Below are 20,493 nucleotides of genomic sequence, written 5' to 3'. Positions count from 1 at the left end.
ATGGAGAAGTCAGCTATCTGGTCTTTTGTAATGCAGGCAGGTGTCAAGGGTGTGCCATGTTTGCTCTGAAAGCACTAATGCTGGGAGGAGTCATGCACAATGGAGATCTATAGGAACTGTGAAAAGGAATGTGATTGTACCTTAACGAATTTTGGCTTTGTGCTCATGCTGTGTGTGTCACAGTAGGTCACTGCAGTGTGACAGTGGTCCCAAGCCAACAACCATATGCTCGGCATCGAGGAGTAAAAATAGTAGTAGGCTATACACACAACAATTTAAAAATAAGTGTTACTCATTGTGGTTACCCGATGGTACAATGACCTTTGAGCCTTAACACATTTAATGCATCACCTGATCTAGAGTGCGCACAAAAACACACACATGCACACACTTCTAAATCTTCTTCTAAATCTTTTGTTTGTGTGTGGTTGTGTGCACAAACATTTAAAATGTTAGTATGTACCATTGTTGGAAATTAAGGGGGGCTCAGGGCAAAAATATCACCAAAAATGACAACAAAAAAATTGCAAATAATGGGGCAAAAAAATAAAATAAAAAATGCTATCATAATGCATTTTTTTTGTAACATCTGATATAGTTCTTAATATTCTATTATAGGCCTAGTTATACATGTTATGGTATTAAATGGGTTGTTGTTGATTTTTAGGGTGAGAGGTAATACATTCTCAATCTTGAAAATGTGAAAAATTAAAATTGATAATTAAAATTACACAGTTATGATTGTTTTACTACAAACTTTGAGACTAAACTAAAACTACTTATCTGCTAACATAACATACTGATACACACATACAGCTACATACTAGCGAACTATACCAGACAGTTTACTGTTGCACTGTTATGTTGCACTATTGTATGTTTTGTATGTCATATGTTGTACTACGATCAAGAAACCAGCGTATTTGCTTAAATTTATCCTGTATACCTGACTTTTAGTATAAAGAGAAGATCGTTGAAATTATTTGAAAGTTACGAAGCAAGATAGCTTGCAATTCGTCAGCATTAGCAGGCAAGATCAAGTTAGCTAAAATTACACAAAATGGCATTATATTTCACATGCTTTCCAGTTATGTAAGCTTACCTGTCCAATAAGAAGAATGCCAATTCAGGGTCGGTTTTGATCCCCAAAACCGAACGAAGTTCCCTCCAGGAATCAAATGCTCTGCTGATGTTCACTATAGTTTTCGCTCGACCACGATTACATTCCCGATAAACCAGATTGGATTCAGTAGAAAGCTCTCGGGAGCACGCATAAACGTCACATCCTTTGGATTTTCCTGGCAAAACCAATTGCATGAAAATCAGTCTACAGGCTTTAATAGGCAACCTAGGAAGTCCAGGAAGAGCTCATTTTTTAAGTTGCATTACAAGATGTTTACACATTGGCAAAAAAAAAAAAAAAAAAGTGAATATTACATGAAAATTGTTACATACTGCTCCTTTAAATTATTATTATTATTTTTTTATTATTATTTCACAAAAAACATACAGACATATATATTACATACTGGGGGATTAAAAAACAGATCTCACATTATGCATGCAAATATTAGTTTGACAAAAAATTACTTTTCTTAAACAATTCACACCTTTTCTTTGTCATACAGTGTTTAAAAATTAAATTAAACAAATGACTTTTTTTCAACAGAAGAGATGTTTTAGTTTTGTTTTTTTACTTAAAGTTGCACTCAGTAATTTTTTGAGGTATGTCAAAGTATGGCTTACACTGACACCTAGTGGCCTGGATGTTGCATCATTCAAACAGTAGTTGTCAGTAGTGCTGTCAAATTCAAATTTGAATAATCGTCGAATTTAAGAAAAAATGCACATTCGAATGCTAAAACTAAAAGCGTTCGCCGTCAACAGCCCCTTACAGTTGGTGGAGGTCTTTGGCCATTGTGTCTTGCTCTCTTATAAGTGTTTCTCAGATTAAGCAATGAGTTGTTTAAATGCTTTATCAGGAAAGATGTTCAATTTGGAAATATGTGTCTCGAGATCCTCGCGTTCTGTTCCAGTCTGTTGTGTTCCGTCTGTTTGAGCAGCCCTTGTCCTGGGCTCATAGTCTGAGCCGCTTCACCACCGAGTTCAGCCGAATACCACTGTTATCTGGGAATATTGCTACCCTACATACAACTGTAATGAATAAAAAACTATGTGGTATTTCGCTGTTATTATGAAGCTCGAGTCTGGGGTAGTGCACTGTGGCATCAGTGAAAGTGTAACACCACGTGAACTGCCTATTGAAGCGTTTCCCCCCTCAATTTACTTTTGTCTTAACATTTGAAAATATGGACTGACTAAAACGTTTTATTTATTTATTTTATGCACATTAGTTGAAAAGGGAATGCTCTTTTTTTAACAGCCAGAAATGTTCTTTGCAATAATATAATGGTGCTGAATGGTTAATGTATTTAATGCGCTCTCTTGTAGACTAAAGAAACAACGTCAGTTTAAGAATCAGCTGACTTTAAAATTCGAATATTATTAGAATTTTGAAAATATTTAAGGTAAAAATTCAAATCTAGTTTTTCTGCCCATTTGACAGCCGTAGTTGTCAGTGACCAATGCCATTGTTTCAATTCACTATGCACATCAAACCAGGATTAATTTAATCCATGAATGAAAGTGTCCAATATCAAGGCAGTAACTGAGATTAAGCGAGTATGTGGCTGGTCATGTGATCCTAACATGGCAGCTCCCATGTGCGGACCCTCTCCATGTAGAATTAAATAGCTTTTATAAGGTTACTGACAGTGTTGGGGGGTAACAGAATACATGTAATGGGGCAAATAATACTAAATATAAGTAACTGTATTCCACTACAGTTACAATTTAAATCATTGGTAATCAGAATACAGTTACATTCAAAAAGTATTTTGATTACTGAAGAGATTACTTTGCATTTTATTGTCATTTATTAATTTAATATTTAGCCTATTCAGTTTGAAAACATTTATTTATATAAATGATGCGATCCGAGAAGTGTTTGAATGGCGGTGAAACACTTTTTATGACGTGTTTCATTCATATGAGCGCTTTTACACTGTTGTAAGTGAAAAGGTGGATATGACGTCATTGAGGAACTTTCCCTTGGGAGCTTAATAGAGTAGCTACATTGTGTTTCTACATCATAAAAAAAAAAAAAACAGTTAGAAACGCTTTGACAGATGAAACATAAATCCAATAAATTCACGATTACATGCCTTGACAATGTTTTTAATGTGGTTAGGCTATTTTTTTTTTAAAGAAATACTAATCAATGTAGCCTTTAACACTGTATAGAAAATTACAAATAATATATTCTCTGCCTCATTCTATGAACAGAATCCACAAACGATCAGAAAAGGATGTGGTTATTTTCACTCTGTGGGGTTTTGAAGTTTGGAGCAGCAGAAATAGTTCATCTTGTGTATAATATCATGCGAACATTTAGCTTTATGCTAAGCTTAAATGCCATTTCTTGCCTTTACATGCATCTGTTACCAGACGTGATTATATTTTATAATGAATTCTATAAAGAAAATTCATGTTAGAGCATAACGTTTAGTAAGACCTTTGATATTAGAGCAAAAATATTATTCTTAATGAGAATTTAAATATTGTTTTCCTATAAAAATATCTAAAAATCCTTAAAACAAGATAAATTTACAAGTGCATAAAATATGTAGTTTTCTTTTTCAGAGAATGTATTTTTGCAGTGAAGTGTATTTTCTTACTTTATTTATTTGTTTATAGTCAAAACAAATGAAAAAAATCTGCCAGTGCTAAAGAAGTAATCCAAAGTATTTATATTACCTTACTGATCTTGAGTAATTTAACAGAACACGTTACAAATTACATTTGACATTTTACAGCATGTATTCTCTAATCTTTTTAAAAGTAACCCTCCCAACCCTGGTTACTGATATGACTGGACTCCTCATCTCGTGTGAGTGCTCATGATTATATACATATGTTTCAAAATTACTATTCATTTCTCTAGAAATAAAACTTTTTAAATGAGGTAAAAAATTACTGAGTGCACCTTTAATTTTGAACACTAGATTTGTTGTTTTTATCATTTAATACCTAGCAAACTTATTTTGTGAAATGTTTTGCTATGTTATGCTGCATACATGCATGTTATATGCAGTGTTGGGTAAGTAACTTAAAAATAGTAATCCACTACAAATTACTAATTATTTCTCTAAAATTGTAATATGATAATTACTAGTTACTCTATTGAAAAAGTAATCACATTAATAATTACTTTACTTTCAAGTTACTTCCTAAAACACTTCCACTCAAAATCTAAATAATGTCTATATTTCTTTCTTATTCACTGTTACACAATTCAAACACTCAGCACCTCATATTTCTCCTTCAAAATAACTCGTTACAGGGCCATAATTCATGTATTCTACATAAATATATTAGAAATAAGCATAGGTAACTCTATAATGTACTTTAAAGTAATGCAATTAATTTATAGTCAGTAACTGTAATCTGATTACAAGTATTTAAAATGCAATGCATTACACTGCTTTTTTGACTAAAAAGTAATTAGGTTACTATTAAATTAACTAATTACTTTGTAACTGGATTACACCCAACACTGTTTGTATGTATGTATGTAAATGTGCTGTTTGATCAAAGAGCAGATATCCCATCAATGACATTCTGTGAAGGATGAAAGGACAGATAGACTAATGAGTACCTATTTATGCCACAAATGATTCATTCTGCACCGTGGTGAAAAGATCTGAGGATAAAAGTAGGCGATTCGGGGAGCAAAGTGTCTCTAGACGTTTTGAGTTATTCTGGGTGAGATAATTAGCGCCTCTCTATTTTGCTTGCACTGTCACGAGCCTCCGCTGCTCAGTGCCTGGGTGCGGCGGTACTTCACCTGCGGCGAACAGCACGCCCGTGTCCCCCTTCGTCATCCAACAAGAGAGAAAATATCCACTCACACACTTCCGGACACCAGTGTGCCAATCCAGCCCTCCGTACTGAGACTTATCATGAACCATGCAGAGATCTGAAACCACCAGCCCAACTAGACGAGTGATTTTTTCCAACGCTGAAGGATCTAGAAGACTGAATTGTTCAGATCGTGCAAAACTTGATTCAACTTTTGGGCACGGAGTAAGTCACGAGGCGTTCACAGGAGGATTTTCTACCCTTCACCCGGTTTGAATGACAAAGGCGAGCCCGTGGGAAAAACTCGCGCCTTCACAAGATGGACAAAAGAACGGGACAGTTTCAACCTTTCATTTTATTAGTCGCGCTTGGTAAGTTCACTAATTCGTGGTTAAGAAACGCCGGTTACCATTCATTTAAACAAGGCTTGGTGGTACACTGTAGGCTACTTGAATTAAATTTCGTTATCAACAAATTACAAACACATACACTTCTTGAGGTAAATTATTTTATATTTAGAATGACAAAATTACCTTGTTTTGTATTAGGTCGACCTCACAAGTCCTCCTTCGCTAAACGCATCATCATTTTAAGTAGTTGTTTTAGTAGTGTTACAAACAAGTGTCAAAATGAGTAGGACGTTACTGGTAGAATTCTGAGTTGTCCACAGTCCTTTCTTATCACTTTATGTAGGTCAATTAGTACTGCTAACCCAGCAAAAGAATATAAACCAGTTATTGTCTATGAGGTTTTTCTTTTCTTGTCTGGAGCTTTGGGCTTTATTGCTTTTGGCTCTTTCCCCCTCTGTCTTTACAATCCCTTACCTTCACTGTTGAATTATTATATCTATGTAAAGTGTGGGAAGGGTTTCAGTTGTTTTCTATACATGCCAACCACCAGAGTTTAGCTTCTAATTTAAGTCTGTGTGAAATGATCCTTCGAAAGCCAGGGAGAAAATGTGTTTCCATCAAGCAGATTCGATTGCTCAAACCTGTTTTTAAAACATTATGTTTCTAAGGTAAAAATGTGCCACCTCATTTAGACACTAGAGATTAGGATATATATATATATATATATATATATATATACACAGTACTAACTTCTAACAGCCTTGTCCATCTAACATGAGCAAATCTGTTTAAATTTCATAACGCTGAGTAAATTTTCTGGTTGCCTATATCAGCCATCCGTCAACACCATGCTCTCTAGATATTGGTATTTGTTCCAAAGGCTTCTGCCACTGAAAACAAACCCATATCAGTTCACTGCTAACCATAAAAAGATCTGTTTTTCCCAAGAGTTGTTAGAAGTTGTGTTATCTGATCTTACACGTTCCCTGAGGTGGGCTGGATTCCACTATCATTCATATAATCCGCTCTAATCTGCCCCCACTCTTCATATTTCACTATTTCCTGTGTTAATATGTCAGTATTTGAGATTAATTACATGGCCATAACACAGCAGGTCTTATTCCATGTATTTCACCAATTTCTGCTGTGTTTGTTTCCTATTTCCTGAGTTGAGCCTTTCTCTTCTTGAGAAGAACCAATCCTTCACATAGAGACATGTTCTTACATGTCATCCCTCTCAGTTTTGGTTCTGTCTCTTTGCTCTTCTCTCTGTCTCTATCTGTATTTTTTCCCCTCCAGTGTAACGTTCCAGCTCATTCCTTGGCTTGTTTCATGTTAGTGATTTTCTTCTGTGCAGCTGCCATGCTGATATAATTTGTCTCAAAGCACTTAATTCTTGACCCAATAAAATGTTAATAATCACGTGTAGTTTAGACAACATGTCTTCATTCCAATGCTTTGATATCATAAGTTGACTAATATGGTTATTTATTATTACAATTTCTGTAAATAGACACATCTTTTTGTATCTGTGGGTTCAAAAGCATTGATACTCAAAGGAGTTGGTGTAAATTGCAACGTCTGATCTTAGGCGAGTTCTGATTAAAGCTTAAAGAAAACCAAGGAATCAATTGAATTTTTGTAACTTTTAGTTCGAGTTTGTTAGCATTTGTGACCATCAATATGCTAATGAACTCAAAGTTTACAAGATTAACCTTAGCACATATAGACATTTGAAAACCTAACCAGACCGAAAATACTAATGACTGCTCTTGCACTCAGCTCAGAAATGTTTTGTACAACCAAAAGCTCTCTAGAATGAGAATCTTCATCTCCATAATGTCACCTGCAACCGACAAGTCTCAGATCATAGTCCATGGCTAAACCTGTTGTTACTAAAACCTATGGAAACCTATAGTCAGCATAAGTCAAGGATTTTTACCTTTTTTCCAGAGCCTCAAAGGTGTCCAAGCAGCAAAGACATGTCTCACCTGATTGTGAAGGAACACTCTATACAAATAGCTCTTTGACTGAATTTGATTCAATCATGGACCATAGTTCCACATGTTTAAAATTAGTTTTCAAACACCGATCAGCCACAACATTAAAACCACCTGCCTAATATTGTGTAGGTCCCCCTCGTGCCACCAAAACAGTGCCAACCCGCATCTCAGAATAGCATTCTCAATTGTAACACAATTGTACAAAGCGGTTATATGAGTCACCGTAGACTTTGTCAGTTCAAACCAGTCTGGCCATTATTGACCTCTCATTAACAAGGCATTTCCATCTGCAGAACTGCCGCTCAATGGATGTTTTTTGCACCATTCTGAGTAAATTCTAGAGACTGTTGTGTGTGAAAATCCCAGGAGATCAGCAGTTACAGAAATACTAAAACCAGCCCATCTGGCACCAACAATCATACCAAGGTCCAAGTCACTGAGATAAAATGTTTTCCCCATTCTGATGGTTGATGTGAACATTAACTGAAGCTCCTGACCCATATCTGCTTGATTTTATGCACTGCACTGCTGCCACACAATTGGCTGATTAGATAATCGCATGGATGATTATTGATGCCAGACGGGCTGGTTTGAGTATTTCTGTAACTGCTGATCTCTGGGATTTTCATGCACAACAGTCTCTAGAATTTACTCAGAATGGTGCCAAAAACAAAAAAACATCCAGTGAGCAGCAGTTCTGTGGATGGAAACGTCTTGTTGATGAGAGAGGTCAACAGAGAATGGCCAGACTGGTTCAAACTGACGAAGTCTACAATAACTCCAATAACCGCTCTGTAAAACTGTGGTGAGAAGAATAGCATCTCAGAATGTTATTCTGAGATGCGGGTTGGCGCTTTTTTGGTGGCACGAGGGGGATCTACACAATATTAGGCAGGCTGTTTTAATGTTGTGGCTGATCGGTGTAACTTTAAATTACTATGTAATCTCAACACAGACACTTTGTATAGAAAGAACCTAGTTGAATTGGGTAAACCCAACAAAATTAGACATGTCAGTGTAACTCAAATAAATCTATTTTATTTCTACATGTACTAACTAGTTAAAGTGAATGTTAGCATGCTAAATACATGCTAGTTGGAAGCACTACAGAGTGTAGTTTAGTAACTATGCTATGGTTAGCACAGCATTGGCTCAACGAAGTGAGCAATTAATTATGTGTGACAACTACCTGTCCTTATTGTTTGCTCAGCTCCACTCTTTAATAATCCACAAAACTCCAGCATAACAGAAGCTCTTCTAAATCTCAACATGTTAAAACATGAAATACTAATGAGTCTCTGCCTTTATATTCATCTTAAACACATAAAACACATAGAATAACACTTAATTTTAACATTTACTCTCCCTATCGAGTCCCATGCATGTATGGAAATGGAAATCCCCTGCCCAGTTTCATCAATGCTACATTAACACCACAAAAAGTATTCATGTATACCTAAATGGATTAAGTAAGGTTACATTTTACTAATTTAAATGGCTCGAACACTATGAAATCAAATTGTAAATGTTCTAGAATTGTGTTGCTTCAGTTAATTTTAATTAAGTAAATTGAACGAGCAACAAAAATAATTTGAGTGAATCTTTGAAAGGACAAACAATGGCAACTTGACTATTTTTAAACTATTTCTTTTTTACAACAACCATAATTTTGCTATAAAATCCACTACACCTGGCATGCAGATTAATTCTGTGACTAAATGTATAATTATGGGATTGATTATGGCTGTAGTTGCCTAGCAACAGCTGTGTAAAACCCAGTTGAATTTTTTAACAAAATGTTTAGAAATCCTCGTCCTATTAAATTCTGAACTAATTTGCACAGTTTTGCATGCACACTCTTTAGACGTATATCCAAATGAAATTCTGAAGGAACTGTTGAAAGGCACAGTTATTCAAATATTTTGGTGTGTAGATTCCATCTAAACTAATTTATCTTGAAATGAGAAGGGGATATGCAGCCTGATCAGTTATTGGGAAAGGAAGAACATATAATAAATTGTTTGCAAAGAGCCAATTGAATTGTTGAATGTTTTCTGAAATTTGAAAAGACACAACTCTCTCTTATTAAAAATCTGTCCTTTGATCAAGTTATTTGCACAAAACAAAATTATTATTTCCATATTTTCATTTCATAGATCTTTCAATAATAGTGAATTAGTTGGTGTGTCCAAACTTTTGAATTGCTGTGTTATTTTTCGTTGTCAACGGTCCATTCATGCTTCTCTCAATACCCAGCTTAAGCAGTCCTATATTTCCTTTGGACATACAGTACTCCATATCTGACTAAGCTTCTCTTCTTCTGTCAGTGGTGGTCTGTGAGAGTCGTGTGGTGAAGGTTCCAGTTGGTCCACTGGTACATGTCGAGGGGCAGGCTGTGTCCATTCGCTGTGATGTATCGGAGTATGAGGGACCCAGAGATCAGGAGTTCGAGTGGTCTATGGTGCTCGCTGGTGACCATCAGCTCCAGCTTATCTCCACGTTTGATAACACTTACACAGACATTTCAGTGATGGACCGGGTCAAAACTGGTGATATCAGTTTTAGTAAGCTCGGGGATGCTGCTGTGGAACTGAAGTTCAAGAAGGTCAGAGCAACAGACAGTGGCGTTTATCGTTGCAGTACACCGAGCACGGATTCAGTTATCAGTGGGAACTACAACGCCAATGTAGAGCTCAAAGGTAAGTCATTCATGCAAGGACATTATTATGTTTACCAGCATAATTTGCTCATATCATATCTGTCTTGTGACCTTGTGCTAGTGCAGAGGTTTTTAACCTTACAAAGCAAGGAACACTTTAGTTTCCATTGAATGAGCCACATTTGAAGCCATTGTACGATATACAGTATACGCACACCTGTGTATCAGTGACGACTGATGCTTTTTAAAAGTGAAGAATCACAGACTATTGTTTTGGGTGCTCAAACTACTACTCAAACAAAGAAATTGCTTGATGAAAATAATTAACTAATCTCAAAACTGTTTTTGCAGTAAAATAGACAAAATATATGGTTATGAAAGATGAAATAAATGTTACATCAAATTGCAGATTGCCATTAATTGGCCAGTTGTCCTGCACATTTGGGAGCTTGACAAATCATCACATAGAAAGACAGGGCTTCCAGGTGGGACAAAAAAATTGTGATTGAAAGCCCAATGTCCCAATAGGCAAAAAGATGCATATCCAATGCAAATAGCGCTTCTAAAACCCCCACAGAGTTCCCAGGGAAACACAGCGCCTGGGCGGGATGCAAAATTACGTGTTTCGTCCAATGAACATCGATCTTTACTTCCCTGAAATCTAATGATGGAGGTATCTGCCATAGACTGGCATAGAGGCATGGCTTCAGTATCACTCTATGGGCCATGCATCCACTGACTTCTATGGACATATTCATGTTGAAAAGCGGATTGCATTTCTTGAGCATTACTTGAAGGAACAGCTGTGTGATATTTTACACTTTAATTAGCTAAAATATTGAAATGCACAAAGAGTGATCAGTCATTTATGTAGATTATTTATATGTATTAAACACATCATTGATGCATTTAGGTTTCTGTTATTGCACATCATATTCTGTGTTATTGCAACAGTTTAATGTAGCTAACCTCCCTTTCACGTTGTATTCAAAGGAATAGTTCACCCAAAAATGATAATTCTCTCATCATTTACTCACCCTTATGTCGTCTCAAACTCTAATGACTTTCTTTGTTCTACGTAACAAAAAAAGAAGATATTTTGAAGGAAATGTGAATATTTCCACACAATGCAAGTCAATGGGGTCCAAAATTTCCAAGCCCCAAAAATGACAGACAGCATAACGGTAATCCATACGACTCTAATGGTTTAATGCGCAAAGCATGTCTTCAGTGCGTCTACATGGGCAGAACGCGTGTACAGTGCTCTGCGCATGCGTCAAGCGCGAAAGTGTAATCAGGCTTCAGATTAAGATTTATAGTGGAAAATGAGTTCCATTTTGGTCTGTTCTCACCCAAAACGTATTACTTCAAAAGACACAGATTAAACCCCTTGCGTCGTATGGATTACCTTTTTGCTGCCTTTATGTCCTTTTTAGAGCTTGAATGTTTTGACTTGCATTGTATGGTTATTTTCACATCAAAATATCTTAGTTTGTGTTCCGCAGAAGAAAGTCATACGCATTTGAGACTGCATAAGGGTGAGTAAATGATGAGAGAATGATCATTTCTGGGTCAACAATTACTTTAACAACACCCCTTAACAAGTACATCCTCGTCTTGATTTGTTTGGGGCACATTCTGCTCTGTATTTTTACATTACATCAAGTTTCTTCATTGCTTGTGTAAATAACCTAAAGTATTCCTTCCCACAATATGTCACTAAAAATCTCAGTTGACATTTCTACTGTCACACAGTATATACTGTCATAACCAACCCAATGCAAGACGTAAAAATATCAAAGAGTGAGATTAGTTTGTCATTAACTTGTATTCTCTGTAACATCATTTGTTTCTGTTTAAGTTGCAAGATTTGTTTGCTTTCTCTGGGAATAGAAAGGAAAGTGAAAAACCAGTCACCATCAGGAAATTCCCTTAAACTTTAGAGAAGCCAATACAGAGCTGACTTTACTATGAAACTTACAGACGCAAGAGCGTGAGATAAGTCAAGGGTCCAATGCAAATGCTTGTTTTGCTGTATGTGCTGGATATACTAGGAGCCAAGTAGTTGGCTAGATGCATAGAATCAGTTTTTCCTTTAACAAACACTTGAGAAGAAAATGTGAGGAGCTGGCAAAGACAGTAAACCAAATGTTGTTCTCTCTAAAACCGAGTGGGTGAGCTTTGTTTGTTTCTCATCTGATGAGTTTAGGAACTTCAGAATTAGTGCAGAGGAGAGACGTTGCCATGGAAGTCTCCTCCCTTTCTGTAGCACACACATGTTAATGAGGATGGGGTTCAGTACAGGGAATGACAAGGGAGACTTGGAATGGATTTTTTTTTTTCAGTGACTGTTTAAAAAAGATACAGGATCAGTGTGAAATGCAAAACACTTCTCTGCCTAAAGTTTTCCTTTCAGCAATTTCACATACAAAGTGAACAATAAACAATGCTTATTAACTCACACTCATATAGTTCCAAATGCATATGCTGTCGTTTGTTATTTTCAGTGATCGGGGACAGTCTGAAGGTGGCTACTTCCATTCCCAAGCCAACGGTGTCTGAGGGAGAATCAGTGGAGCTTCACTGCAATGCTACCCGAGGCTTTACAGAGCACACCTTCCTCTCAGTCACCTGGTCTATAAGAAAAGGGAAGAACCCATTAGAGGAAATCTTGACGTTTGGACCGGATGATAAGATCGTAGTAGGGAGCAACTACATCCAGAAATACTCAGACAGTGGGTTTCAGCTGGACCTTCGTGGAGGGGGCTTTTATGGACTGGTCCTGAAAGGGGCAATGCCAACAGATCAAGGAGAATACACATGTATGGCCCGAGAGTGGGTGAGGCAGGGTGAAGAAAGAAGAAACTGGCAGAAGATTCTAGAAAGGACTGAGGAAATGGGAAAGGTTGTAGTTACACCAACAGGTGAGTCACATCTCATTCCATTATATTGAATAAACGATTTTGGGCACTAGCGAGGGCTTTACCTCACTAAACTTCGGGACATTGATGACATGATTACAAAGACATGCATAAAAATGCATTAAAAGCTGGTATTTATCAACAGCATCGCTATATTACATGCCATGACCAATACTGTTATTGATTAAAAAGACTATAAAAACATTTTATATTTTTTGTTGAATTGTTCACCCAGAAATGAAAATTCTGTCATTATTTACTCACCCTCATGTAGCTCCAAACCCGAATTACTTTGTTTCTTGGAAAACAAATGAAAAAAATCTCCACGTCTTTTGCCATATATTAAAAGCGAATAGTGACTCTGCATTGTCAAGTGCTATAAAAGAAAAACAAAAACATCATAAAACACAGTAAAGTAGCAAAGAAAAAAAATTTCCACGTCTTTTGCCATATAATGAAAACAAAAAGTGACTCTGCGCTGTCAAGCTCCATAAAAGACAAAAAAACCCACCATAAAACCAATGTAAAAGAATGATCATAAGAGAGGCATATCCAGGGCTCCAGACTAAAAAAAAATGACTTTGGAGCCATTGGCTGCTTAACTAAAACATTAAGGAGCCAAATGGCTGTTTTTAGTCGCCAGATCATATAATTGCTCTATTTAGATTGTTGTTCAGAAACAAGATAGAAAGCAGAAGAAAAGGAAGCGGCTGATAACCCATTAATCGGAGGTTTAATAAACAGTATATATAGTTGAGAAGATGCATACGTTTGCATTCCCCTTTTGTCTCATCAGTGTTCACACCCCTTTCTTAATTTATACAAATATAAGAGATACAAAAACATTTTTTATTTAGTACTGCCCTTCAAAATCTACATAAGCAGATATTTACATAAAGTATGCATATAGTAGTGTGTTGCCTTCTTGAGCATCAATGAATGTTTGCATCTTGTGTAATAGTTGTATATGAGTCCCTCAATTGTCCTAAGTGTCAAAAGCTGGAATATATATATATATATATATATATATATATATATATATATATATATATATATATATATATATATATATATATTCCAGCTTATATATATATATACAGCTTATATGTATATATATATAATATACCGATCAGCCATAACATTAAAACCAGCTGCCTAATATTGTGTAGGTCCCCCTCGTGCCGCCGAAACAGCGCCAACCCGCATCTCACAATAGCATTCTGAGATGCTATTCTGCTCACTACAATTGTACAGAGCGGTTATCCGAGTTACCGTAGACTTTGTCAGTTCGAACCAGTCTGGCCATTATCTAATGACCTCTTTCATCAACACGGTATTTCCGTCCACAGATCTGCCCCTCACTGGATGTTTTTTGAATTTGGCACCATTTGAAATAAATTCTAGAGACTGTTGTGCGTGAAAATCCCAGGAGATAAGCAGTTACAGAAATACTCAAACCAGCCCATCTGGCACCAACAATCATGCCACAGTCCAAATCGCTGAGATTAAGTTTTTTCCCCATTCTGATGGTTGATGTGAACATTAACCAAAGCTCCTGACCCATGATTTTATGCACTGCATTGCTGCCACACGATTGGCTGATTAGATAATCGCATGGATGATTGTTGGTGCCAGACGGGCTGATTTGAGTGTTTCTATAACTGCTGATCTCCTGGGATTTTCACAGATTTAAACAGAATTAGCTGTCGACCTCAAAGTAGGTGGAGCTCCAGGTCGCACCTACCGATGACGTGTTTAGCGGCCAGTTAAAAGTTTTCCTAAAAGTTCGCCCAGGCGAGCTGTTACGAACCACCGAAATAAATGCAAAAAAATATAAATGTTTTTTTATTTGGAATGCCCAATTCCCAATGTGCTCTAAGTCCTTGTGGTGGCGGAGGACGAATTTCAGTTGCCTCCGCGTCTGAGACCGTCAATCCGTGCATTTTATAATGTGGCTTGTTGAGCGCATTACCGTGGAGATGTAGTGCGTGTGGAGGCTTCACACTATTCTCCACGGCATCCACGCACAACTCACCACACACCCCACCAAGAGCGAGAACCACACATTATAGAGACCACAAGGAGGTTACCCCATGTGACTCTACCCTCCCTAGCAACCGGGCCAATTTGTTTGCATAGGAGTCCTGGCTGGAGTCACACAGCACACCCTGGATTCGAACTTGTGACTCCAGGGGTGGTAGTCAGGGTCAATACTTGCTGAGCTACCCAGGCCCCTCCAAAATCACCTTCTTTTTGGCCAGATATTGTTCTAAATGACGTCATACCCATTTGTTCTTTGATTTTGTATGAGTATATCGGGGCCTTTAGACTAAAGAGCTTCCCGGATCAAGAAAGTACTTCCATTTTTGTGTGCAATATGCATCAGACTGTCAGTAAACGGTCTGCAGGAGGTAGACAAGTGGAAAGCTAGTTTTCTTTTCCTTACACAGCTACTGACTCCATACCTTTGTACATTATCTAAGCCTATTGTAATAGTGACCCCTCTGCCACATTTCAGCCCAGTCTCTGGTGGTTGCCGTGGAGAAGAACACTACACTCAACGTGGATGACACCCTGAATCTGACCTGCAAAGTGTCTGCTAATGGCCTGCCCACTCTCAGTCTGGAAGTGATGTGGCTGGTCAAATCGGTCAATGGCTCAGGCAGCCCACGGGTTCTGATCCATATAGGACGTGATGGGCTCTTACAGAATGGGTCAGAAGCTGTGGGTGTGAGCAGAGTCAATGCAGGAAAACTCAGACTGCTCCTTCACAAGGTAGAGGTCTCAGATTCTGGATTGTACTCTTGCCTTGTCAAGGCCTGGCTTCCACAGGGCAATAGAAGATGGTACCAGGCAGCGGAGAAAATATCTGACCCTGTACAAGTTCTTGTGACCCGTCAAGGTAAGAGAGAATCATATTCAAACTGTTTTCCTCTACTCTTTTTCTTTATTCTAACACAGTGGTTCTCAACTGATTTTGCTTCATAACCTAGATTTTATGTTGGACATCAAGTGGTGACCCAACAGAATTCCAAACACCCACATTTAATGTAGTCTGGGTCATATTTTCTTTTACCTTGCGTAGTTTTGTCCTGTCTAATTTAGCTCACTTCCCGCAAGTAAGCGATTAAATTGTGCCAAAATACTGTAAACTTTGACCGCACAAGCCTTTGACGTCAACAACAAAATGTTGTCTCCCTTTTAAACCACTGTTCTAGCATATCTTATTTTGTCCCACTTTTCATTTTCTTTGTCTAGCTGTATAGTTTATCCTTCTTATTTCCTTTTTCCTCATTCTCCCCTTTATCCAGCAACACTGGTGGGTGGAGATCACTTTTGCTATCACCTTGCACTATCAGTTTTGTTTTCTTCGACTCCATTAAACATGCTCTGTGCAGGCAGTGGGAGCTATGTAGACAGGCCTGACTCATCAGAATTGCCCTGCGTGCCATTAAATCAACTGTTGTGCAATATCAAATTAAGAGTGTGTGCAAAAAAGAATCTTAAGGCTTCAGGTTACGCTACACACTTACAGCACAGCTGTGAATCATTTAAAAAACACAATCAAAGACGTTTGTAATAAATAGAAGAACAAATGGTAAACAGGTTGGTTGCAAAAGTGTTCAGTGTGAGCAGGCTTTAGGCGGAGATGAAAATGAAATTAAAATGATATGCTGTTTTTTAACAGCCAGGAATGTTCTTTGCAATAATATAACATGGTGCTGTATGGTATGTATTTATTGCACCCTCTTGTATTTGAATTTAGTTCAAATTTTGATCATATTTAAGGCAAAAATTCTAATTTAGTTTCTCAGCCCTGTTGACAGCCCTAGTTTTATTGCAAGTGCTACTTAATATACAGTGCCATAGAGTTTGCAGTCTGAATTAAATATGATGAGAGGGAAAGACTGGGCAAAACATCTTTCTCATTGTCCTTGCCAGTTGCATGCAGCAACAAGCATGCAGCACAACCAGTATAGTCAGATTCATGAACAAATGACTATGTGCCAGTTCAACTGTCAAATGTTTGAATCCATCTAATGTCAGAGAGCTGAACCACAAGTCATCATTTCCATCTATAAATGATATGTACTGTTACTGTGTTATGTATATTTAAGGTGCGTGACGCCTAAATTGGCAGTCACATTAGGCTTTATCACATTAAACAATCCCTGCAAACACATCTTTCTCCCAAAGATTACCCTTGCCATACCCAACTTTACTTGTAAACTATGCAGCATTACTTGGTATTTGCTGTCTACACTAATATAGAAAATCTTGGTCCAGCTATAAGCTCTTAAGTTTTTGTCACGTTTGTAGGTAATGGAGTCAGCTGGTTTGCTGTTGACCCTGTTGTTAGTATCTGATGTTGTCTGTGACCCTCTTACCGGCCTCCAGAAAGCCATGCAACAGCATGTGAGGTCTGTTTGAAGTTTACCAAGCAAACAGTGTGGCTGCCCTATCTCAGTGCGCTACATTTTGCCCTTCATAAACCCTCTCAGTAACGAAGTGTTTTAGAACGTTAGCTGCGTGCATAAGAAAGTATCGATTTACACACAACACAAAGTGTTGATACTGAATTGGTAATTGGTTTCTCTCTTGTTATTAAAAGTAATCTCAGCAAAGATCTCAGCAATTGCATCTCTGGAATATGAATGCAATTTCCTTGTTTAGTCCTGTGTTGAAGTAGTTTACCTCGGCTTGTCTATGAATAGTTCACTGTGAGGTCAGGGAAGGTGGATAATGTCTGTTTGTCTGCATAAATGATTTATCTAGTTCTTTCCCTATTTTCTTTATTTAAGAGTGAACTAGACTCGTACTCATTTTGGACTAGTGTAGATTGCCACTGGATTGAAAGGAATTTATTTGCTTTATGGATTTGCAGGTAAAAAGCATTTGTTCTTTCATGTGTGAATTTGATCAGGGTGCTATGATGATGGAAATGTGTAGAAATATTGCTATATTATTTAGGGATGCATCAATCCGATACCTGGATCAGTATCTGCTCTGATACTGACGTTTTTAGATGGATCGGGTATCGGTCAGACGAGCTCAATCCAAATCCGATACTGTGTGTTAGTCATGTTCATTACTGTCAAGCTCCTAATATGACATAAAAGAACCATAAAAACAGCATTAAAGTAGTTCGTATGACTCCTAAGTCATACTCCAAAGCCATTTGAAGACGTGCGACAGCTCTGTGAATAAAAAAAAGCTGCTTTAATAAGTAAATATATAAAATAAATGTGCAGCGCCAGCACGTTAGTGAATGGCACTGCTCTGTTAACACACACAAACGGGGCGGACTGGGAAGCGGTCCCCTTCGGCATATCGCGCCGCCGTTTTGCGGCTGGCCCACCGGGAAAAGTCCCGGTTCTTCCTATGGCCAGTCCGCCCCTTCACACACAAACACACACGCACTCGCAGTTATTTTTAGCTATTTTATACCTATTAACATGATTTTAGTGTGATAAATCACTTACAGTGTTACATTGTCATGACAACAAACTTTTAATATTGTATAAACTTTACAGATAAGATAAGTGATTTTATCACACTAAAATCATGTTAACATGTATAATGTTTACGTCTTGTGGCTATACTTGTTAAACAGTGTGTATTTTTATGTTAATGGACTAGCCCCATTCACTTGCATTTTCACTTTATAAAAAAACAAACAAGGAACGAGTCTAAATAATTTTTTGTGGTAATCAGCATTATGCCACAAATGCTAGAACTTAACTTGCGTTGAACCTGAAACATTCCTTTAATGGTTGTTGGGCAACATCAAGTATTAATATGCGGAATTCAGCGTGTGGTCTATTTTACAATGGCTTCAATATGGCTCCTCCAAGTAGATCTTTGTGTCAGAACCAGAGTATGTGAGCGGAGCGGAGTGGAAGAGGAGCAGCATGATTTTGCCTCGAGCGAGGAGCGCGTTGTCTGAAAATCGGAGCGTCATTGTTTTCTCTCTCTCCGCTATTTCTCCATCATGAGCACCTGACCTGTTAATGCCCATAATGCAACAAGAATTTACCATGTGTTAAGCAGTGTTACACACTATTGGCATGCAACAAAGATGGAATTTCTGACATTATCATAAAGAATGTGATAAAAAATGACGGCTTAGGAAAATGTGAGTGGGGGATGATTGCCAAGATAACAGGTTTGTTGTAGAATCCTAAAAGGCATGAAAACATGATAATATCTGTTCACATGTGGAAAGGAAATCTAAAGGTCAGTAATAGGCCTACGTTTTTCTCTCTCTCTTCTATTAAATATTAATCATATCATCATTCTAATCTAATGCATCGCCATCTCAATTGCATTATGTCCCATATTAAATAGATTTGAACATTGAATGACCTTAAACACCAACTGAACTTATCAATTTATTAATATTGCGTAGTTTGACATTAATTGATTGGCCTCTAAAATGTATTTTTTAGTTCCTTAATTTATGCAGTTTACATTTGCAAATGAAGAAGCTCAGCAAACATGATCTGAAGTATGTAGAGAGGGGTCGATTTAAAATATTTAAAAGATTCAAACGTTAGTATTTCTGAAAATGAACTTAGTATTGGACATATAGTTTTGATAGTCATATCTAGTCTTAGTAAGTAAATGAATATTGAAAAAGTTTAGCACATTCAACCCAACATTATTTCATACACAGATTTTTAGGGCAAGGTTGAATTATTAATTAAAGGGCAGTCATACTGTACATAGGCTTAATAATCTATTATTATTATAATTTTTTGTTTGGTTATTTATTTAAATGATTTTGTCGTTTGGTAATTTATTTAATTTATTCCAGAAAATGTTGCAGATATGTTTCAAAAATAAGATTGTATAAATAATTGAATATAGACAAATGTTAGTGCTATAATAAAGCACATTAATATTTAATACATCATCTGCACAGAGGTTTGTGGTATTCACAAGCATACTGAAATAACTTTACAGTAGAGCTGTAATTAGGTGTGCATATTGCCATGGAGAGAACGCAGAGAGCGGTTTCTCTTATCAGTGAGCGGGTTGTGAGCCGGGAGCATGAAATGGAAAACCCAGAGTGGAGCCGGAGCGAAGTGATTATAGAATGCTTTGAGCACGAAGGGGAAATTGTTGGTGCTCTGCTCCACTAACAGTCCGTTTCATAACATTATTAGTGTTTTGGTACATAATTTGTCTTTTGCTTTGTCCATCAAGTTCCAAATAAAGAAAGAGAAAATAATTAAATGAGATGAAGTACCTTTCATTTGTATAGTATTTAATTTACTGGATTATCCAAAAATGGGCCTCATTGATTGCCACATGATTGTATACACTTCCTGGTCAAAAAAAAAAAGTTGCCATTTGGATTTAAATAAGTAGATACTTAAGAGCCTATGATTGGATCATTATTGCAATGATTAATATGGTTCAGCTTGCAACAATTCTTTTAACCCTAATTGATGCAGTGTATAGCTTCTCATTTCTTAAACAACCATGTCGGAAGACGTATCCCATGGTCCCGGAAAAGATGTTACTGTATTTCAGAAGTTATTTGGAAAGGTTTGGCCTGCATCAAGCAAAGAAAACAATTGCTGAAATCACTGGAATTGGGTTAAGAACTGTCCAACATATTATTAAAACCTGGA

At 37.1% G+C, this 20,493-nt stretch overlaps 1 protein-coding gene across 1 annotated transcript in view; it reads left to right on the top strand.

Annotated features, from left to right (window-relative positions):
* Positions 1–4,996: 4,996 nt before the first annotated feature.
* LOC127447228 (prostaglandin F2 receptor negative regulator-like) overlaps positions 4,997–20,493 on the top strand; it is a 36,046-nt gene continuing 20,549 nt past the window's right edge. Inside the window, exons 1-4 of the mRNA XM_051708925.1 lie at positions 4,997–5,291; positions 9,601–9,972; positions 12,440–12,856; positions 15,372–15,755. Coding sequence (XP_051564885.1) covers positions 5,240–5,291; positions 9,601–9,972; positions 12,440–12,856; positions 15,372–15,755 — 1,225 coding nt within the window. The 5' untranslated portion in view covers positions 4,997–5,239. The remainder of the gene's footprint in view (positions 5,292–9,600; positions 9,973–12,439; positions 12,857–15,371; positions 15,756–20,493) is intronic.

Source organism: Myxocyprinus asiaticus, chromosome 10, assembly GCF_019703515.2.
Source record: "Myxocyprinus asiaticus isolate MX2 ecotype Aquarium Trade chromosome 10, UBuf_Myxa_2, whole genome shotgun sequence".
Lineage (NCBI taxonomy): Eukaryota > Metazoa > Chordata > Actinopteri > Cypriniformes > Catostomidae > Myxocyprinus > Myxocyprinus asiaticus.
This window is presented reverse-complemented; position numbering and strand designations above follow the sequence as displayed.